The sequence below is a fragment of the Phyllopteryx taeniolatus genome, chromosome 3 (genome assembly GCF_024500385.1).
Source record: "Phyllopteryx taeniolatus isolate TA_2022b chromosome 3, UOR_Ptae_1.2, whole genome shotgun sequence".
Classification (NCBI taxonomy): domain Eukaryota; kingdom Metazoa; phylum Chordata; class Actinopteri; order Syngnathiformes; family Syngnathidae; genus Phyllopteryx; species Phyllopteryx taeniolatus.
This window is the reverse complement of record NC_084504.1, coordinates 30,829,498-30,848,832: the sequence shown is the minus strand read 5'-3', so window position 1 is coordinate 30,848,832 and position 19,335 is coordinate 30,829,498. Positions and strand designations below refer to the sequence as shown.

At 42.2% G+C, this 19,335-nt stretch overlaps 1 protein-coding gene across 5 annotated transcripts in view; it reads left to right on the top strand.

Annotated features, from left to right (window-relative positions):
* Positions 1-19,335, top strand: part of LOC133475555 (tetratricopeptide repeat protein 28-like) — a 177,283-nt gene that overhangs the window by 133,759 nt on the left and 24,189 nt on the right. For all 5 annotated transcript variants that reach the window (XM_061768556.1, XM_061768555.1, XM_061768554.1 and 2 more), the window contains 4 exons: positions 4,281-4,788; positions 14,474-15,270; positions 15,382-15,926; positions 17,204-17,727. In XM_061768556.1, coding sequence (XP_061624540.1) covers positions 4,281-4,788; positions 14,474-15,270; positions 15,382-15,926; positions 17,204-17,727 — 2,374 coding nt within the window. The remainder of the gene's footprint in view (positions 1-4,280; positions 4,789-14,473; positions 15,271-15,381; positions 15,927-17,203; positions 17,728-19,335) is intronic.

Here is a 19,335-nt window from a genome sequence, read left to right as displayed (position 1 = left end):
TGTGCACCCCTGCCCCAAAGCTGTTGATTGCCATGATATGTTATTTACTATAAATGGATGATGTACTCGACTGTACTCAAACTGTCCACTCAACATGTTTTACATTCATCAAACGCGCATGGTGATAGTAGTCTGAACCCTTTCCCTAAACCATCCATGTACTGTTTATTGCCATGGCAACTGTAGTTGTCCTGTGATCGCTACTAGTCTGTAATTATCACCGTTGAAGAATATCAGAGCTTAGCTGTCGAACCTAAAGAGATGTGATCTTCCGAAGGCACTTGTGAGTAGAAGCATCACAGCCCAGCTCGGGTAAGCAGTAAAGTGCTGGCCAGTGTGAGAAATAAAACACACATTACGGACTCAGAGCCACAGAACTTATACTATCAATAGCAGCTCTGCCGCATGACATGAGAGGGTAATTATTCTAAGTACGATTCATTACCTCTACCACATGCTATGAAAGCTACCATTAGTCTAATGCTCTACTGAATATAAACATACTTAGTAGAAGAGTCTAATAGAGGAAAATGCACAACAAATCTTAGGCCACTCTCCTTGTCCGCAGTAAGAAATAGTCTTGTTGGAGTCACGTATTTGTAATAAACATGCCATAATCCCTCCCCTGCTGTCTCCCTCTGCATTCCTCCTGTCTGCTACCAGCACAACCCGTTTACCCATTATTAGGAGACCCTCGGTGCAAGTAATCTGACGCGTTACTTTTTCCAAACCGATAGTCAAAGTGTGTTACAGTTGTAACGAAAATGACTTGCCCAAGAAAATTCGAGGTTAATAAATTTGCATAAGCATAAACCTTTACTGAGCAATCAGCAGAAAAGGCACACTTGCATCTCACTCAAATGGTAAGGCGTTTACTAAGGCAATGAATACAACAAGTAAACAATAATAATTAATATTGTGTACTATGTACAAAAGACCTATTTTTTTTGGGGGGGGGGGGCGGGGGGGGTTTGGCAGGCAAATGTTCCGGGTGCTATAGTGTACAATTGTTAAGGTGGCAAAGTTAAGTCCGTGTCATACCTACCTGTTATGTGCTAAGTTAGCCTGCTATGCTAAGTTCTGTCCTATGTTAGCTTATCGAGTGCTACTATTTGTGTCCGTAAGTAGGGCTCATATTGTGTTACTGTACTGTCCACATTTGTCTGATAACATGTACATATCCTGGTTAATGTGCTTACTACTAATGTGCCGCCTAATCTAACTTAATTTTAAAATCAACTAATCACTAAAGTAACTAAGTTAATATTTTAAGGAGTAATCCGATTACTTGTTCAAGGTAACTGTAGCAACATGCCATCTGATTATGAGGAAGGCTTTGTATATGTGTGCACTTTTATGATTGGGGGTGGTGTGATATTGAAAGATTGAGAGAACAAAAACATTGGCCAAACGTAAGTATTCGGGAAACTTTTGCTCTGAAGTGGGAATATATGTTGTTGTCACTTGCATCATCCTCAAAGTGTTTGTTTGGAGTGCACTGCAATTTTAAGAGAGGTCGTCTACGACTGTTGAGGTAGACTCCTCATTATCTTGGCCTCCATCTGAGGAGCGAACGCAGCGTTGCAAGTCTCACTTTAGACGGGCACTCATCAGAGCGACTCGTCTGTGCTGGAGAAAGATTGTGGTCTTGCTTTCTCTGCCTATCCAGCTGCACTCTGAAATCAAGCAGATGAGGAATCCTCTGTTTTCTGCTCACAAAAGTGGAAGTTTGAGTTGGAGAGAACAAGCAAGGCTTCAAAAGGGACATGTAATTGAGCAGCCTCAGATAGGCTATCTTGGAACATGAAACAGCAACAGTTTGTGACGGAGGGTAATTGGATCCCTGGGCTTGCGAAATGCCTTGTTGCGTCTTTTAAACTTGAGCAAAGTGCTGAGAGTCCTTGTGTCAGCAGGTAATTGGTTGCAGACATCAGCAGCAACTTGAAGTGACGTAAATCAAGCTTGGTAGATTTGGTTTACCGTTTGTGCATTTAATGTGAGGAAAATAACCAATGTAATATATCGTTTTTGTCCTTATAAGGGAATCTTTTATTTTTTTTCTTTAACAACATTGTACTTTAGTTTTCATTTATCCAAAGCATCAGAATATCATTATTTAGCCTCGGGGCCAACTAAAGATATGTCTTGCTCACTGCAAGTGCAATTCCTCATGTGTAACCTCGATTGTGTACCCCATCTATTGAGGGTTCCAAAGCTGGGGAAGAATTGTGTAAACTTGACTACTGTCTCACAGTACATGACGTGACGTAATTCAAGTCAAAGGTCAAATTAGTACATTACAAAATCCTCATCGTCCTGATGGTATGTGTGTGGACCGTATATGTAACACAAGGTGAATAATGAAGTTTAAATAGTTCCAGCGTTATCTGTTATTAACCTTCATCATGACCCAGTCCATGTTACTGGTTCCAGGCTTGACAGTGACCTTCCCTGTCAGAATGAATGTCCTCTCTGGTGGCACGAGTCCAACCCTATTCCTGGCTGGGTGGGTCCTGTGGAAGGAGTCCCTTTCTTAGCTGGTCGTGTGAGATTAATTGAACATCTGCTCAGGCAGAGACAGCTGACCCCAGTCGCAGCTGTTTACCTTCCACATAAACGCCTAATAAGCCTGCACTGGATATGCTGCCTTGGAGATGTTCACATCAACAGCAGTATTTGTCATTGTGAACAATATCTTGCAAAAGATATTGTGCAATTGCACGCTATCAGGTGCATGCCAAAGCAACAGTTAGCGCTACAAAGCCTCACCGCAAAGGTGTTTTAGTCAAAGAGAAGCCTGAGAAAAGTCATTTCCAGAAAAGTCACAAAAACAATAATGGTGAATTGCTGGTGGTGGATGAGGGAAAGAAAAATGATAATATGGACTGAATATTACACTTGATTACAATGAAAATAAAAGTAGTTGTTTACTACTTTAACATGTTCATCATGATAATTTGACATATATGAGAGAGGAGCAGACAAAGCTCCCCTTTGTTCACAACTTTGGTCTTGATCCTCGAGGAACAGCTAACATCCACATAAATTGCTTGAGTTGATCAAACGTCCAAAAAAAGGTTGAATGTATCTAACATAAATATGCGTTAATGTCTTGTGAATAGTGGCTAGATAAAATACAGCTTGAAATAATCAATTTTCTATACTGCTCGTCCTCATTAGGGTCGCAGGTGAGCTGGAGCCTTCCCATTTTCGTTTGGGTCTACCCTGGAAAGATTGCTAGCCAATCGTCAGCAATTCATCAACAAACAACCATTTATACTCACATTCACTCATCAGGACAATTTAGTCTTCAGTTAAGATAACATGATGCATGTTTTTTGGAATGTGCGAGGAAGTACTCAGAGAAGACCCACTCAAGCACGAGGAAAACATGCTAACTCCACACACAGCTGAGATTCAAGCCCAGAACCTCCGAACTGTTAGGCACCGACTCATCACCTTTCAGATTGCATTAATCGCAAAATAAAGATTTTTGATGAAAACTTGACAGACAACAAGATAGAGTTTCGCATAAGAAGATAGTACTATGACATATGACATCAAAGAAGAAAAGAACAAAAAGATGGATGTTGACATACTCGTCTACATGCAAATTCTGAAGGTTCGTGTGGACAGGGCCTGCCTTTTGTGCGGACGTTTTCCTGCTAAACTTGTTTTCCTAGTGCAATTTGTGCTTAATGCAGTTCCCTGTTGACTGGTGGACGGTGCCCGTGGAAGTGGCATGACATGTAGGCGAGAATACACAGGATTATTTTCTCTCTGTTTTATAGCCTCAGCATTCCTGCCAGCAGCAAGACAGTCAGCCAGTTGCCGCCCCCCCTTGCGCAGGTCTGATGTGAAGCGGAAACCCCTCAACTCACCCGCCTGATTAGCGCTTTCTTTGTTCCGTTGTCGGTGGCACACTATGAAGTATGATTGCAGTTGGCAAACTGGGGGCTTTGAAACAAACCGACTGCTGTGCTGATATGCAGCACACTTTACCCCCTTCATTGCTTTGCAACCGCAGAATGAAATTAGGTTTTCTTGGTCAGTTGGTGTCTGAGCAGTAAGTCTTTCTCAGTGAATATGTAAAGGTTTTTTTTACTGGATTTATATTTGCAAGCAAAGTGGGAAAATGTTAAATACAAAACCGATAAAATTATTACTCCTAATTAAATGTGCAGGGCTATTTAAAACATGCATTTCTATTCGGTTTCTTAACATGTTTTTGTATCTAAACCCTACTCTCTTTCTCTCACTCTCTCTGTCTTCGTCTTCAGGCTGCTTCGATGGCCCTAAGCAGCTTGGGCCATGTCTACACAGCCATAGGGGACTACCCAAATGCATTGGCTAGCCACAAGCAATGTGTTCTGCTGGCTAAGCAGTCTAAAGATCAGCTCTCTGAGGCACGAGAGCTGGGAAACATGGGTGCCGTCTACATCGCCATGGGAGACTTTGACAATGCCGTCCAATGCCACGAGCAGCACTTGGGCATCGCCAAGGCCCTCGAAAATAAACGGGAGGAAGCTCGGGCCTACAGTAACCTAGGCAGCGCCTACCACTATCACCGGAACTTTGACAAGGCCATGTCTTACCACACTCATGTGCTGGAGCTCGCCCAGGAACTGGAAGAAAAGTCCATCGAGATGCGAGCGTATGCGGGCCTGGGGCATGCCGCTCGCTGCATGCAGGACCTGGAGCGGGCCAAGCGGTATCATGAACAGCAGCTGTCCATCGCTGAAGGTCTGAAAGACCGAGCGGCAGAGGGAAGGGCCTCCTCCAATCTGGGTACGTTTGCCAAACACGGACTCACAATATGACGACAGCGGTGCCTTGACTTACCAATTTAATTCATTCCGTCACCACGGTCGTAACTTAAAACATTCAAATCTCAAAATGGAAATGCTGCAAAAAACATCAACAAAAATGTTTTTTTTCAACAAGAAAAATTGCACTTTGCAGTATTGTACTTGATAAAAACAATAGCAATAGCATATCTAAATATAATGTAAAGAATTAAAGAGTTTGCACATCATGATTCCATGCTTAAATCCGTGTCAACATTGTGCTCCTGATGTGTGTGCCTTGGCCACCTGGGGGCAGTTTAAACAGACATGCGTAATAAACAAAGAAGAAGTTACACAGTAAACTGCAGTAATTGGTAGTATTGCTCGGTTTTTGCATAGGATAAACAATACATGCCTGTGAGTATTGTTATATTGTCTGTTTACTTGTGTTGCACCGTTTGTGTTCAGATACCCATTGCTTAAGGGGTTATAACTACTATATTGAAGCTAATTTTGTTAATCCGTCGATTGCGTTTGCGTTTTGCATCATATGTTACCATTAAGCTAGCAGACTTTTGTAAGTTTTGTGGTTTGACTTAATACACAACACATAATTTGCTTTGTCAGGTGTTGAAACTACAACTGCTGTGAAGTAGCGGACGGTGTATCCCATCACCGCTGAGCTTGTTGTGAACTTCCCTGGCACCATTTAGCGCTCGTAAAATCGGCCAAGCTACGACTTGAAAAACTCTTAAGTCAGATCACTTGTAAGTCGAGGTACCACAAAATTTAAAATTGGGAAATTGGTATCCTTCTAGCAAAGAAAGGCATTTGTCCCAATGTGTATATATGTTCCACCCTCGACAACAGTGCACCCAATCCTCTTCAAATTTACTCTTACGTGTGTATTGCTGGAGATCCACAAGGATGCAATGTTGAGCCGCATTTGGATGAGCAATTATTGGACCAAAAGTTATTTTATTCTTTGCTGTGATTCTCTCAGGTATCTAACTGGTCTGTGACATTTTTATAGAAAGGTCATAATACAGTTGCAAGGCAAATTTCACGGATGACTGCTTAGATAAGTGCCCAGTGAAGCTCGTCCAAGAACAACTGGATGTTGTTCTAGAACACACCACCCTCAGCATTTATCAGCTCCCCCCCCCCAAAAAAAACATTCTTGAATAGACAGTGACAAATCACCAATAAGCGTTTTTGGGGTTGGTTCTGCACCCCCCCCCCCAAAAAATTGAAAACAAATGTCAAACATTTTTAAATACCTACATTTAAAAAAAAATAAAAAATCCCCAGATCGATGAACCTGCGACTGCTGACCACTTTTAATGGCTCCTTATAACATTTCTATTTCCTAAGTAGAACAACATATACCATTTCACACAATAAATTAATATGCAACACAATTGAATTTCCCATGTGGGTGAGGCCCCTCAACAAACGGTCCAGTTTCTCACGTGACCCTTTGGAAAATTCATGGCCCACCCCTGACATAGATTTTCTCTGGGGTTCAGTTCTGGTGAGTTTGCTGCCCAATCAAGCACAGTAATATCCTGGTGATTGAACCAGCTTTTGCAAGTCCTGCTGGTGCATGACATCAGCATCTCCCTGAAGGGAGCATAAAGTGCTCTAAAATTTACTGGTAAACAGCTGCGTTAACTCAGTCACAGTGGCCCAACACCTGCAGATCATATGGCACCCTAACTCACTGACTGTGGAAAATTTACACTTGACCTCAAGCAACTTGGAATGTGTGCCTCACCACTCTTCCTCCAGAATCTGGCTCCTAGATTCCCAAATTGAATGCAAAAATGTACTTTCATCTGAAAATTGAACTTTGGACCACTGAGTAATTGTACAGTTCTTTTTCTCATTAGCCCCAGGTAAGACTCTTCTGGTTCAGGAGTGGCTTAACACCAGAAATGTGACATTTAGCCAAATTCTTTGATACACAGTCTTGTATAGATTACCTTTAAGTGAACTTGACAGAAAATAACTTATAATAACGTTAGAAGTATGTAGTAAATTTGTGTTTATTTTTTCAATTAATAGTATTTTTTTTTACTTCAGTGGTGAACAGCACAATAATTAAAGATCTGTAACTTGGCTAATGAGCAATGTTATCTTGGCCATGATGTTCCGCTGGTGTTTGCCGGCCTTAACCCGGAAAGAGCGACGGAGAGACGTTACTGGTGTGCCCATACAGACTTCCTGCTTACCTTCTATCTGTATCTGAATACTCTAATCTATAAAATTTACAAATGTTACTTTATGAATTGAAATACTGAAATAATAATAATAGGTATCTCACGATATCGTAGTTTGTAGTATTTTGAGATAGTGAGAGGCACCTTCTCTAGAGATTATCATCAAATTTTTGTTCACCCAAAACATTTTCATTGATTTTTAGATTTTGAACTGTTATTCACAGCAGTGTTTTGCTTCCATATAAATCATGTAGTTTAGGTCCTTGGTGACCAAACAGTCTCCCTTAGCTTCACAGAACGTTATTGAAATACTTGAAACTTTAAGTCTGGTAGTTTTAGTGTAAAACTCAACCCATCAAGCAGTGAACAGCAGCAGAGTTAATAAGCAGAATGCCTCATCATAGTATCATATCTATAGAATCACCAGTAAATTGTATCATGAAGGAATTTGAATACCTTCACATAAAAAAGCTACGTTTTCATGAGAAAAAAATATAATCTGCTCTGCTATTGAGCACCTTCCTGCTGCCTTGAACTGAATCGAGAATCGATCTCAAGATAACGTAAATGTGAAATGGGGAAAAGACATATGAGCTAGTCTTTTCCTTGAAACTTAAAGTTTGATCAACCTTGAGATGCAAATTTCTAAATCTTCCTTTCTCGAAGAATTATGTGCGCAACCTAATAATATAATATTTCAGGAAAAAAGGAATAATAAAAAATGTCGATATACTATATCGACTACTCCATGAGATAAATGCAGCAATTACAACCTACACTGGCTGAATTATGACAGCCATCAAAGCAGCACTAACCTTGATTCTAATGGACAACGAAGAGGCTTAATAGTTCTTCCAGATGATTTAGTCTTTAACCTATGAGTAAAAAGTGTGCAAGAGGAGAGTCGAGGTTAATCAACCGAACATAAATTGAAGCTGTGATTTGACCAGTCTAAATGGGGCTCATCCCCTTTGCGGCAAAATTCATCTGATCTTTAAAGCGAGATGATCATAAATTGAAGGACTATTGAGAGCACATTTTATGATGCTAGCTACATGTGAGTTTTATTACATGTCAGGCGGCAGATATATTCCAGCGTCTTATAAGAGTCCCGTTACGACATCCCCAACCGTGTTCTTGATGATTGGTTGCAATATTTGATTCGTTGTAATGAGTGCAGTGTTAAAGATCTCCATCTGGTGACCTAGCTAAATGAGCGGGTAGTTGGTAGCAATGAAGCTAGTCGCTCCACGGAGACGGCCTCCGACGAGTCAGACCGTGGCGCTCAGATTGTGCCGCCGACACCCAGGAGGCCTCACATCCATGCAGGCAATCTGTTGATACTTTTATCTCGCACTCCTCTTTTCACTTTTTGATACCTTTGCATTTCATTGTCTTGGGCTCCTTCCTCACCCCCGCTGATTGTAATCTGAAACTGTCAAGCCACAAGTAATTGAAACTGACTTGATGAATCGCTTAATTACCTTTAATAGCTGATTCAAGTGGAGCTGAATAATGAAGATAACAGAGAATGAAGTGGAGGTTGTGAAGCTTCTGTCTGGAATTGTTCTGTAGTTGTTTTGAGGCAGCGGATTGTTGTTGTTATTCCATCATGAATGCCCACAAGCTCGCTCGGAAGACTTGAAAACCTTTTTCTTTTACTCTGTGAACAAAGAAGACTGGAATGATCAAGACAATTAACAAGCAGCGTTCCAAACAAACCAAAAGTTTCAGAAGTGGGAAGAAGACATTTGAGAAAACAGCATTGTGGACGCTTTTATATGCTCTCTCAGCTTGTTGTTGAATTTGGCTGCGGTATGGATTGGGCAGCGGCTGACTCGGCTCTGAGGCACACTTGTACAGAAATTGCCATCCTTTAATATCCAACCACCATGCCCAGCGGTACCAGCGGACCGGGCTCAGCACACTCTGACCTATAAAGGATATGAATATTCCACATTCCAGTCCCATGTATTATTCAGTAATTGGCCATCTTACCAACGAGTCAGCAGTATCTCAATATCGGTTAGGGGACTGAAGTAGCGGGTTGTTTATGCTATTGATGAACAGAATCTAAATTGAAAAAAAGCATTTAAACATCTTGTGAATTCTCACTGTGAATACAGTTCATGCTGTCATGTTATGCTATCATTATACAGTACTGTGAAAGTGGCCACAATGTTGTGGCTGTTTGGCCTATATACACACTACTCACAAAAGGTTAGTGATATTGGACTTTCAGGTGAAATTCAAAGATGAACCTAAAATTGCACTGTAAACCTTTCTGGTGACCTTAATTTGACCTTCTCTAAACTTTCGAATTTCCAATTGTTCAATGTTTCAGTACTTTTTGCACTGAAACTTTTTTTTTTTCTGTGACGTCCACGTCTATGCCTTTCTGTGCCTCTTCCAGTCTCTCAGTATCTCTCTTGCAACTTGCTGATGACACTCTGTGACGCCCTAAACTCAGTGGCCACTTTCCACTGAGAACATCCTGTTTCAAGTACTCTCGATTAAATGTTAGCTGTCGTCTTGGTCTCATGATGTCAAAATGTGGAAAAACGCGATGAAGAGTACTATTTAAATATCAGTTCTACTTCACCCAGGAAATGTACAGTATCGGTCCATTCACGGATCAAAGACCTGTTGTGGATTTTGCAATTCAGCTCCTAGTTGGAGAACAGAAAGTCGTGCAAAAAGTACTGAAACTTTGAACAGTTGGACATGCGCATTCAAAACTTGAGAGAAGGTCAAATTGAGTTCACCTGGAAAAGCTTTATCCTAAAAGTTCACCCAAAAGCCCAAAGTCTGTCTGTCTGTCTGTCTGTCCCTCGGTCCCACAATGTAATCTAAAATTACATTTGACTTGAATTCAATGATAACTTTAAAACACCAAAACAACAGATTACACGTGATAATGATCGTCCATTACGTCTTTTTGTAGCCACATATCACAGTCGGACACCTTCTGTGAGTCCGAGAAGGGGACATGTCTGAAGACAAAAGTCTGGTCCAAGTGACATTAAAACCATTGTAACCCACATTACTAAGCTTGGAACGGGTACAATGTTAGACAAGTTGTATAACTGTAATTACATTATTGTGTCACACAAAGAAATAATGCATACTTTAATTGAAATACATAGAACGCTTTACTTCCAACACCGTTTGTTTGAAGATCCAAAATATCTCTTCATACCAGAGGACACCTGAAAGGATAGTGGTAAAAAAAAAAACACCAAATCAACCTTTTCCCCCCGTTTCCACTCAATCCAGATTACAGATGTTTACCTTTATGTCTGTTATTCGCAAACAAAAGGAGAACAACATGAAGTGTTCACATATCCAAAGAAGCCAGCCCAAGAAACTCTTGTGTTTTTGTATGTTCCCTGACTCAATTGTGTCTGGAAAAGGAAACAGGACATGGAGTAACTTCTGTGCTGAATTACCTTCAGACCTTTTTTTTTCATCATGTACTCTTTCGTGAGTACTCACTCCTTTTGCTATGGAAAACTACTCTGATGTTCGCTTACCCAGTTAGAATATTCTTATCTGCCAAAGCACCATGATTTTTGATTTTATTTGTTGGCTCACTTTGCAGTTATGCTCAACTGACCCCGAGGTTATGCTAATGAGTTCTTTAAATGCATGGGGAGTATTTTTATGCTCTCCATCTCATCATCAGACTTTAAATATCAATCCACAGTGAAATCTGTATTATGCAATCCACTAAAATAGTTTTAAGAATATAAATGCAAATGTAATGCAACTATATTAAGACTCTCCAAAGATGGGACCACGAAAAACTAGACTTGCCTGGAGCACAGAGGCATACAGATTACTCATTTCGGGACCGAAGTCTTTGGAAGTAGGAATATTATTAGTTTGAGTAGGAAAGGGAGAAAGAAAGAGAAAAATTTACAAAGGAATTTGTCCAGCCTATTGTCTCAGACAGGATAAATTGAAGGAAGAAGGAGCTAACCAAATACACACAAAAAAGTATTTATCTGGGATGATGACAGTTTAGGTTTTTATTGGGATCTGTGTAAATATTAGAAACCTTTCCTCTCCTTTTGATCGAGAAATTATGGGGATCTTATGTTCTCCTGCAAAGACCCATCTATCCATTTCCTGTACTATTAATCATATTCAGGGTCACAGGCACACTCAATCCTATTCCAGCTGACATTGTGTGACACTTGCGCACACATTTCTGTTTTGGGAAAATATATGGGACTTCTTTTCCATTCTACAAACTTCACTAAAGACCCGGAAAAAAATGTTCCCCTGCTCCTTGTTCTGATACTGAAGTGAAGCTAGATGCATCGTTTTATTATTCTCACTTTTTGAGCTTTAATATCAAATAGAAACGCTCCAAAATGAATTACTTTTGAATTGACGACGTATGCACTTTTTCAGCACATTCCGAATGATCTTTGATCCGTCTCAATGCAGTTCATTCCAAGTCCCGTGTCAGGCTTGCGGAAAGTCCTGTGACCGTTGTTTAGGTGGGTTTTCAGCTCAACGGGTGCTGTAGGCGGAGTTGGTTGCCGACCGAACGCCCAATCAGCATGCGTCCACCTAACTGTAGCCGTCCTTTTTTCAAATCTCCGTCCTTGCAGTTTCTCTGTGAGTCAGACTGTAGGAGATGTTTCTCTCTGAGACTCCCAGGATTTGGTGGCTTAAGACCAGAACACAACTCCACCCCTTCCTTTATTTTGCAGACCTGCGCAGGCTCTTGTGTCCTCCTCAGCTCACTACCTCCCCCCACAGGTCACTACATACAGTACACTAGTATTCCTTCAGAGGTGAAGGCCTCCCTCCTGATAAGTGTAAATTATTGGGGAAACAATGTATGCTTTTGTTATTTATAACAGCTTGAGCTAACTGGATAAAATATGTGGCATTTTCTGACAATAAGCACTGACTGACAATAAGCACCACCACTGCCACCATTCCTGCACCCTGCTTTCAAATGTAAATAAATGATGAAATGTTTCTGCCGAATCCCTCGTATCAGTGGTTCTCAAACCTTTCATTTTCATCCACCGCCTTTTGGTTACACTGTCTGTGTTGAGCCCCACACAGCCTCTACTTAACCACCCCCCCCCCCCACCCCCCCACCCCCCCGATATAATGCTTGCAGTTACCAAGTGGCAGCAGCATTGTTTAAAATCCTCTTAACGCACTGTAGGCCGTGGACGTCGATAGCAGCTGAAAGAAAAACACAGCGATTCGCTCCGAAAACGCGGCACCATCCCTCAAAGTCGTCATTGCAGTGTTTTCCTCGATCTACAGCCAGCTGTGTAATAAAAAGTGACAACACATTGTCTCTGCATTCGGAAGAATGTATAGGGCTCAGAACGGATTGGGTGGCATATAGAATCGTTGATGTACTTTTTGTTTAACCTGTTTTTACTCAAACTGTAAAGCAATGTGGAAGAACCAAACTACTACGTACTATAGATCATTTTGTATTATGGCCAAATATGCTATTATCATACACACTGGTTTGCCAATATTGTTGAGGATTAATTTAATACGAAGATGTTATAAAGCCATCATATTGATTTTGACAGCATACTGCGAGGGCAGTGCCTGGTAGAGGTATGGTTTTATTTACTGTAATCCCCTTACTTATGTGGGGGGGCTACACCCCTGCGTCTGCCATGACAGTCTCCTCAACCCCATTCTCCATTGCTGCGTACCTAATTCGTTTTCACCCTGCTGCATGGAGCATTTTTGCTGGTAATGCACCGGGAGGCATGATATTCTCAGTTCGTTCACTCCGTGTTGAGGACACCCTAACCTTGGGAGTGACTTTGACGGCTGTCAGTGCTCCTCCAAGCTGCCTGCACAGTGAATCTTAACATGCATAACAGGCAAAACGGAGGGGATTATTTAAGGTGTGAGAACTATCCATCCATCCATCCATCCATTTTCTGTACCACTTTATCCTCACAAGGGTTGCAGGTGTGCTGGAGCCTATCCCAGCTATCTTCAGGCGGGTGTGAGAACTAAGAAATGGCACACAAAAAAACACACGCACAAAAAAAAACACACTTTAAATAAATATATACTACACACTGCTCAAAGCAGCGTAGCGATTTAGCTTTTCCTTGTAAATGATTTTTTTTGCTTTTTGCAGTTGAATTGTCTCATTTTTTGTCATTCTCTCTTCCCTCTTCATTTATTTGTTTTTTTTAAAGATATTCCTTGGGTTTTAAGAACACATTACCAAGGTTAGATCAGGTTGTATCACTTCAAATTGAAAACAAGCAGAAAAAGAACTTCTTGTCTGATTTGTAGAACTCGTGCATGCTGAGGATATTTTTTTACTTATGCATTTGTGCTGTTTTCCTCTTGACATAATATTGGATGGCTATTGTTAAAACTTTAGTATTACGATGAATGTAATTTCAGACTCATGGGTCTGCCAAACTATAAAAAATGTATAATGTGTTTCTGTATCTCCATACTTTAATTGCAAAATGTCAAACCAGGGAGTGCTTGTGTAGCCTGTGTTGAGATCCCTAATATAGCAGGGTTATGATGAAATAAATGTGAAAACACACAAGATAATCCCAGTGGCACCGTCATAGTCACCACAAAATGCTAAGCCCCTTTCCATTGCTCATCCCCCCCACCCGTTTCCAAATGATTTCGATCTCTGGAAACCAGTTGGTGGCTGCACTCTCTTTGTAGTAGCCTGTTAGCCTGCCTCCATGCTGATATAACTCAGCCATGATGGTCAAGCAGCATGGTGGCGCAAAAGCATTTGTTGTGCAGCTGTCTTCCCTCTCCTGCAGAATTTCTCTATCACATTATGCGGTATCAATGCTACTAGTGCTGTGTACTATCACTGAATGCTGGTTGACAATGACAGTGAAAGGCAAGTGTCACAGAAGAGGAGCCCAGCTTCATTAGATATTCTGTGATGTCTTTTTACAATCCTCTGAGATTGTTGTTGTGTATAGCCTAGTGGATCTCGGGGGAATGTGTGTGTCTGTGTGTGTGTGTGTTTGGTTACTGCAGATGACTGTTATTTTTCATAGGATCATATTTTATCAGAGATAATACATCCGGCACCAGCTTCTCGATTATTTTTTGTTTCTCCATACTTATCTAAATCCAAATTTGTTTGCTGAGCTTCCCATCAACTTCACACGCTCTTAGATTGTTCATCAGAATCATCTCAAACTCAGAATGAAACACTGTTGATTTAAAAAAAAAAAAAAAAAAATCCTATAAAGACACAAAAGACAGCGTTTGTTTGCACTACATTTATAATGACTATAATTGTGTGGAAGTGTGTAGTGTAAGCGGAGAACAGATGGCTCTGTGAGCGCATATTTTGCAACCAAATGGCTTTTTTTGTCCTTGCTGACAAGGAAGGCACTTGCATTTTCTCTTCTGCAATGTTACCCCTTTGGAGTCTTTAAAGTTAATATTCTGTCTTCACAGGCATTATTCACCAGATGAAAGGAGACTATGAGACTGCACTCAAACTCCACAAAACACACCTGGCCATTGCTCAGGAGCTCAACGACTATGCCGCACAGGGGCGGGCTTATGGAAACATGGGCAATGCCTACAATGCCCTAGGAGCCTTTGACCAGGCCGTTCGCTACCACCGTCAGGAGCTGCAGATCTCCATGGAGGTCAATGACCGGGCCTCACAGGCATCCACTCACGGCAATTTGGCCGTGGCTTACCAATCATTGGGAGCCCATGACCGGGCTTTGCAGCATTACCAGAACCATCTCAACATTGCTCGCGAGCTCAGAGATGTCCAGAGCGAGGCACGAGCCCTGGGTAACCTTGGCAACTTTCACTGCTCTCGTGGAGAATTCCCTCAGGCGGTGCCCTATTATGAGCAGTACCTTCGCCTGTCCCCTGACCTCCAAGACATGGAAAGTGAAGGAAAAGTTTGCCACAATTTGGGCTATGCACACTACTGCTTGGGCAACTACCAGGATGCTGTCAAATACTACGAGCAGGACCTCGCTTTGGCCAAGGACCTTCATGACAAACTAAGTCAAGCCAAGGCCTACTGTAATCTGGGTTTGGCTTTCAAGGCCCTGGGAGACTTTGCTAAAGCAGAGGAGTGTCAGAAATATCTGTTGTCGCTTGCCCAATCCCTGAACAATTCTCAGGCTCGCTTCCGAGCTCTCGGCAACCTGGGGGACATATTTGTCTGCAAAAAAGACGTGGCTGGAGCCATTCAGTTTTATGAGCAGCAGTTGGCCTTAGCTCATCAGGTATTGAATAACACACATTTTTTGTACATTCTCAAATAATTCCGAAAATGCTTTCAGGGTAATTGTGATGGTGATCATGTTTTTTTTTTTTTTTTTGGTGTCTGTTTTCAGGTGAAGGAGCGTAGGATGGAGGCTTGTGCCTACGCTGCCCTCGGGGCCACTTACAGACTCGTGCATAAATATGATAAAGCTCTCGGCTACCACACTCAAGAGCTGGAGGTCTACCAAGAGCTTGGGGACATGTCTGGAGAGTGCAAAGCTCACGGACACTTGGCAGCAGTCTACATGGCCTTGGGGAAGTACGCCATGGCCTTCAAGAGCTATGAAGAGCAGTTGGAACTCGGGCAGAGGCTGAAGGATCCTGTTGTGGAGGCACAGGTGTATGGAAATATGGGCATAACAAAAATGAATGTTGGGGTGATGGAGGAAGCCATTGGGTACCTGGAGCAGCAGCTTGCTACTTTACAGCAGCTAAGTGGCAACGAGGCCGTAATGGACAGGGGCAGGGCCTACGGAAACCTCGGGGACTGTTATGAGGCGCTTGGTGACTTTGAGGAAGCCATCAAGTACTACGACCAGTATTTGTCAGTAGCGCAGAGTCTCAACCGTATGCAGGATCAGGAGAAGGCCTACAGAGGCTTGGGGAATGGACACAGGTGAGCGCTTCAATGGAAAAATGTTTGGAAATTTAAAAAAGAAACAAAAAACATCTTGATTTTCTTTTTTTCCCCCCAAAGAATGAGTGGAACATCATTAAAATACTTTGACAACATCCTGGGGAATTATTTGTACAGAAAACGGGAGACGACAAGAATGTTTTATTTCTACGTGATATTCGTACTTACTAAGTTGCGCTCGCAAGATACTGTATGTGCAGTACGTACACTCGATTTATGCATCTCAGATGTGTTACAACTGCTCATAAGGTCTACCGGGTTCCACACATATGTAGCAATCATGAAAAAAGCAATATAGTACAAGCCAAAATTGTAGAACATAACAAACAGATAAATAAAGAAATGGACAACCATAACTTTTGAGGGTTGCATCATTTTTTCAGTTTCCCCTGCAGATAATTGGATTTACTGGCTAGATCTAATAATCATAATCATTCTTTGCATATTATTTTGTTTAGAGATCCCCTTAGCAAAGCTGTTGTGCTAGACGAGTGCAAGCTGTCTCAGCAGCATTAGCGGCGCTGATCTTATCTGCAAGTTAAGAGGTTTTGACACACCGATGTCAGAAACAGAAGGAACCTCACTGACTTCAAAGAGTCCGCTGAGAACCTTTGCTTTTCTTTTCAAAGAAATGCTAGCAACCAATGAGTCTACAATGAGAATATATTTGCAAAAAGGCTTGCTCTGGAGTCCTCATCTAGCGAATAATTTTCTTTGTGTACGTTGTCAGCGCCATTGCAATCACACATGGCGGTATTAGACTTGCACAAGTTCAGAGGGAATTAAAAGTCGTCACTCACAAAGCCCTCTCATCTTCTGGCACTTTTCATTATTTTCAGTATTTATGTTGTCACGCAACATTCATTTCATTCTCATACCTACCCATACCCTTTTGAACTGGCATTCAGCAATTGTTGATATCCCTGAGACTGTAAGAGCGTGAAAGACAATTAAAGGTTTAGAATGGGAGAACTACACCCCTGTACACAGATACAGGCGAGACAAACAATGCGCCATCTCATGTTCGAAGATGTCAAACACAGCGCTATTCTGAAGTTCATGTCCAGGCTCACAAATATCAAGTTTCTGCTGAATTTTTTTCTGTTACGCAAGGGTCTTCAAAAGTAAACCAGTCTTTAGACATTTAATTTTCAACACCTGAGTGTATTTGTATTATGTAACATGTTGATTATTGTGGTTGTGTTTTGCAATGTTATAGTGCGCCTCTTTCTGAGACTTTCTGTTTCTGTCGTTAGGGCCATGGGAAACCTCCAACAGTCGCTGGTGTGCTTTGAGAAGCGGCTCGTGGTGGCTCACGAGCTGGGAGAGTGTGGCGTCAAGGCTCAGGCCTACGGTGAACTGGGCACGCTCCACAGCCAGTTAGGCAATTATGAACAGGCCATCTCTTGTCTGGAGCGTCAACTGGTCATTGCGCGTGACACCCAGGATCGACTTCTGGAGGGCGACGCCAGCTGCGGTCTAGGCGTTGTATACCAAACGATGGGAGAATATGAGACAGCGCTGCGATGCCACCAGAGTGACCTCGAGATCGCGGAGGAAGCTGGAAGCTCTGCACGCCAGGCGCGTGCCTACGGGAACCTGGGCCTTACCTACGAGTCTCTGGGAAACTACGAGAGGGCAGTTGTGTTCCAAGAGCAGCACCTAAGTGTGGCAGCTCAGACTAATGACTTGGCTGCCAAGACGCTAGCCTACGGCAGCCTGGGGAGAACACACCACGCGCTGCAGAACTATTCGCAAGCTGTCATGTACCTGCAGGAAGGTGAGTGAGGCAGCGGGAACAGCAATGAGCATTGCCTTTGTTGCCTGAGCTGATAGGCTTACAGTTTGTGAATTCATGAATATGAAATTCACTGCCTATTTGCTGCTAAGCCTCTGCTACATTTTTATTAGGATATGCACATTTGTGTGGCTCTGTATGTGTGCTTGTGCTTATAAGTGCACTGGGGATTCAGGGTGCGTTTTCTGCATCTCCCCTTGTCTCGCTTGCTGTATACGTATTGAGTATTTGTGTCTGCGCAAACCAATGTGGCTACGTGCCAAAGCCTTTTTCCTGTTTACCGCCGGCTGTTCTACCTACCTCTCTACCTACTTTCCGCAGAGTTCTTTGCAGCGAGTTGCCAAAAGGTCTTTTCACACAGTGGCACATTTCATGTGTCAGATTATAATGAAAAGAAAACCCCCATCTTGGCCTCTCAAAAATTGATTATCTCAGTCAGTGCAGATGTGATAGGTTGTAGTCCCCCATTTATGTGTGCTAAATATCCACTCCGCCAGCTTTGCACATGACTATTAACAGACCCCTTGCTCAGGCACACCTGCTGTTTTATAGCCCAAACCCTGTTTGAATCCGGGAAAATTGTAGCTCCAATGTGTGGTGAGTCATATCTCACCCTGCGGGGAGTCAATGCAAGGAAAAGAAAATCCATCTCCTCTATCTGCCCTCCATCGGCATTATTTCTATTATCTGCGTCTAAGGAAGACCATACACCCTCTGCAGACACTGCTTGTTGAACATTAATGAAGACAAAGGCGACAGCCCGTTCTGTCTCCATTCTGTCCTCCTGCTGTCCCCTGCGCTGTCCTCATATTGTTCCTCAGTCTGGCTTGAAAACCAACTCTGCCTTCACGACACTTGATAGCCAATTATTTCTGCCCAGACCGAAAAGTCTGGGGTTTGTGTGTGTGTGTGTGTGTGTGTGTGTGTGCATTTTTAGCCTACTCCTACTGGTAGTTTCAAGCTTCACCCTACAGTATACTTTTTGTTTGTTTCCAAAAAAAGATCAATTGGAAGGAAAGATTTAAACTAGAGCAAACACTGTTGGCACCATGTACCCTCCTAAGTCAGTTTGGGTACATCGGTATGTGATATTCACTCACTGTTTTGCAGTGATGCAGATCAGTCATGTCAATGGAAGACATACTAATTAGGCCTGGTTGGAAAACACTCGTGGGGCCAGTCGAAGGGTCACACTAATGTCATCCATCATCGGTACAAATGTTGCTGGCGTAATGTTACAAATGGAGGGGCGACATCGACATGTCGAAGCGTCATCCAGACGCAGCCGGAAAAACACTTTTCAGTCTTTAATTGCAATCAAAATGCAACGTGAAAACGCAATGATTCAAAAAAAGAAGTGGTCTGTGCCCTTTGTTTCCTCGTTGCACACAACACCAATATGAACACTTCAAAAGACATGAGCAGCAACTTTAAAAAAAGGGAAGACAAAACATTAACAACATAAAGTTGTACACCAAATGCAAAATCCGTACATAGAATCAATGATTAGCATTAAGTGAAAGTGGACGAGTGAGAGGCATGAATATTTTATCTTTCTTCACTTAACCTCAAATGTGTCCAAAATGTGCG